Raw genomic sequence first — 2,673 nt, forward strand, 5'->3', positions numbered from 1 at the left:
AATTTACAAGCCTGTACTTTGTTACTTTTACTTGAGTAAAGAAGTTTAATCAGTACTTCCACTTTTACCAGAGTATTTTTTAACACAAGTATCTGTACTTTTACTCAAGTACGGAAAGTGAGTACTTTTGCCATCTCTGTTCAGTTCCTCCAGAGTCCTCTCAATCATCTACTTACTCAATTCAGGTGTGTTGAAGCAAAGGCACTTCTAAAAGTTGCAGGATAACGGCCCTCGGGAACTAGAATTGCCCCCCCCCGAATTAGAGCATAATCCTTATATATTCCCACAAACTAAGACCGTTTAATTAAAGGATTGGATGCGTCTATTGGTAGAACATCGAAATATTTATTTTATATCGAGAGGCTTAAAAGTTTAATCACATCCAATCACAAATCTCACAACTTTAAAACAAACTTCTGATTGCAGGCATGGATGAAGAGAGGCTGGGAGGTACGATGATTATTCCTATTACAAAGACCCACAACGAAAAAATAAAGTTTGGGCAGAAACGTGTGTGACTGATGCTGATGGTGAGATTTAATTATGTCATATTAAATTAAGCGTTCATTCCAGCATGTTTTTCTACTATGAATGAAATAATAATATAGCGCATTCTCTCCTGGAGCTCAGAGGAAGTCAGCGTCGAGCAGGACGGAGGAACAGCTGAGGCTGTAGGCTTTGCTTTGGGCAGGCGGTCTGGAACGGAGCAGGCCGGATATAGAGGATGTGGGATCTGGGCGTAAGTCATCCAACATGGATTACTTTCTTGTGATTGGCTCATATAAGGGAGCTCTGTGATTGGTTGCAAACTGTCCCCTGTTTAAAAAAAAATGCATTTGTGTATCGAGGAGATTCTCAAAAATCCACACACAAAAGCAGTGAAGTTTAAAGGCCACTGGTACTTTTTAATTTGACCTATAATTGTTTATGGACCAGGAATCCTTTGGTGAATCTTGTTCTGTGCGTGTGTGGATCTTATATGTGTATTTGTGAAAATAGAGACCGATTTAGCTCCATACAGACCCGTCACTGATGGACGGAAACCCAAACAGCCGCTCTGTCTACAGCCTCTGCGCTGTGCAGGTGTGGATCTTGTGTGCTTGTGTGAATCATGCTGTGTGTGTGTGGATCTTGTACTGTGCATGTATGAATAAAATGTGTATTTGTGAAAACTGAGACAGATCTAACTTCAGTTCTGAAGCTGTTTCTAAGCTTTGCTCATTAATTCGTTGGCCCTGTGGGTTTTCGCTACCTGTCCGTTGTTGGTTGCAGCGTGCTGAGCAGTGCTGGTGAAAATGGCCACGGCCAGTAGGGTGGAAAGTTCCTCTTTGCTGCTGAGAGTATTCGACAGACCTGAATAAGACAACCATAAAACAGAGGAAGCTGTGATTCCTCCAACTGTAGCTTCCTGCTGAAATTGTTATAATAAGTTACACACAGACGGGCTTTAGAATTGATGGTGTGGAAGGATAGGCAGTGGTGAGGTAGAGGTGACAGCTGGAATTACATCCGGTTTGAGTCCTGGATGTGCTAAAAGTGGCCATATGATCAGGAGAGCTGTCTGCAGGTTAACCAAACTAACCGGACTGTCCACAGATCTGAGTTTCCAGTATATTAACTAATTCATCTTGAAAGACTCCAGCTAATACGTCCGTTTTCTAACCACCAGCAGGTCGGAGCAATGACATGCCAGCAGTGTTTTTAGGGGCGGGACATGCAGGACTGATGACAGTCAGAGGGGGTTTGGTGGGAAATAACAAACAGGGCAATGCTGGAGGACTCACCTGTTGATTACGCAAACAGCGTCAATTTCTCGTTTAAAAAAGGAGAAATGAGAAACACTTGCAATAGCACTAAATGCAGCGTCTGCATTAACACTGAGAATGAGGAAAAATAAGTTAGTGATACAAAAACAGGCAATGTTAGCAGGGATTTCCGGAGATTTCGTATAGAAAATATTGATTTAAGTTCACTAACTGGTTTTTGATGCAGAGACCAGGAGGCAGAGGTGAGCATTGCACATTTAATAAGGCAGCTGAGGTAAAATCCAAACAATACAAAGAACAAAGAAAAAATAAATAAACGTCACGTGGAGAACCAGAGACGACGGAACAACAAAACACAAACCAGCCCTGAGTGACTGCAGAGGGGGTGTATATATGGGACTGAACCAAGGCAGGCTAATCAGCAGATTGGGAGCAGGTGTGGGCAGGACCAACTAGGAGGAAGCCAAAGGGAAAAGAAAACAAGCACCAGGGGGCGACAGAGAGTAACTAAAGAACTCAGCACTGGTAGAAATAAACTATATAAAACACAAATAAACTAAAAATAAACCCAAGCAGAGGGCAGAACTCTGACAATAACAATAAGGAAAAGTTAAGCAGTTTCTCACTTGAAATTATATTACGATGAGCTTTTGCATCATAACTCATTATTTTTTACACATGTTGTGTTAAAGTTGAACCTTATATGTATATTTAAGACAAAGTAACAAAAACGTACCAAACTTGGGAAGCTCAGTGAAACCTTCCTCTGTTATGTCTCTGATCCACGCTTGTAGCTCCGGGTCCTTCTGAACGTCCTGGTCGGAGCGGTAGTACAGGTTCACCATGTCTGAGACGAAACTGAGCAGAACCTTACAGTTAATAATGAGCCACATAACAAACTGGACTC

At 41.9% G+C, this 2,673-nt stretch overlaps 1 protein-coding gene across 1 annotated transcript in view; it reads right to left on the reverse strand.

Moving 5' to 3' along the window:
• LOC107103814 (arachidonate 5-lipoxygenase-like) overlaps nt 1–2,673 on the reverse strand; it is a 26,680-nt gene that overhangs the window by 4,432 nt on the left and 19,575 nt on the right. Inside the window, exons 12-13 of the mRNA XM_015403644.1 lie at nt 2,503–2,624; nt 1,253–1,353 (exon numbers count right to left, since the gene is read on the reverse strand). Coding sequence (XP_015259130.1) covers nt 1,253–1,353; nt 2,503–2,624 — 223 coding nt within the window. The remainder of the gene's footprint in view (nt 1–1,252; nt 1,354–2,502; nt 2,625–2,673) is intronic.

Source organism: Cyprinodon variegatus, unplaced genomic scaffold (assembly GCF_000732505.1).
Source record: "Cyprinodon variegatus isolate N-32 unplaced genomic scaffold, C_variegatus-1.0 Scaffold1533, whole genome shotgun sequence".
Classification (NCBI taxonomy): domain Eukaryota; kingdom Metazoa; phylum Chordata; class Actinopteri; order Cyprinodontiformes; family Cyprinodontidae; genus Cyprinodon; species Cyprinodon variegatus.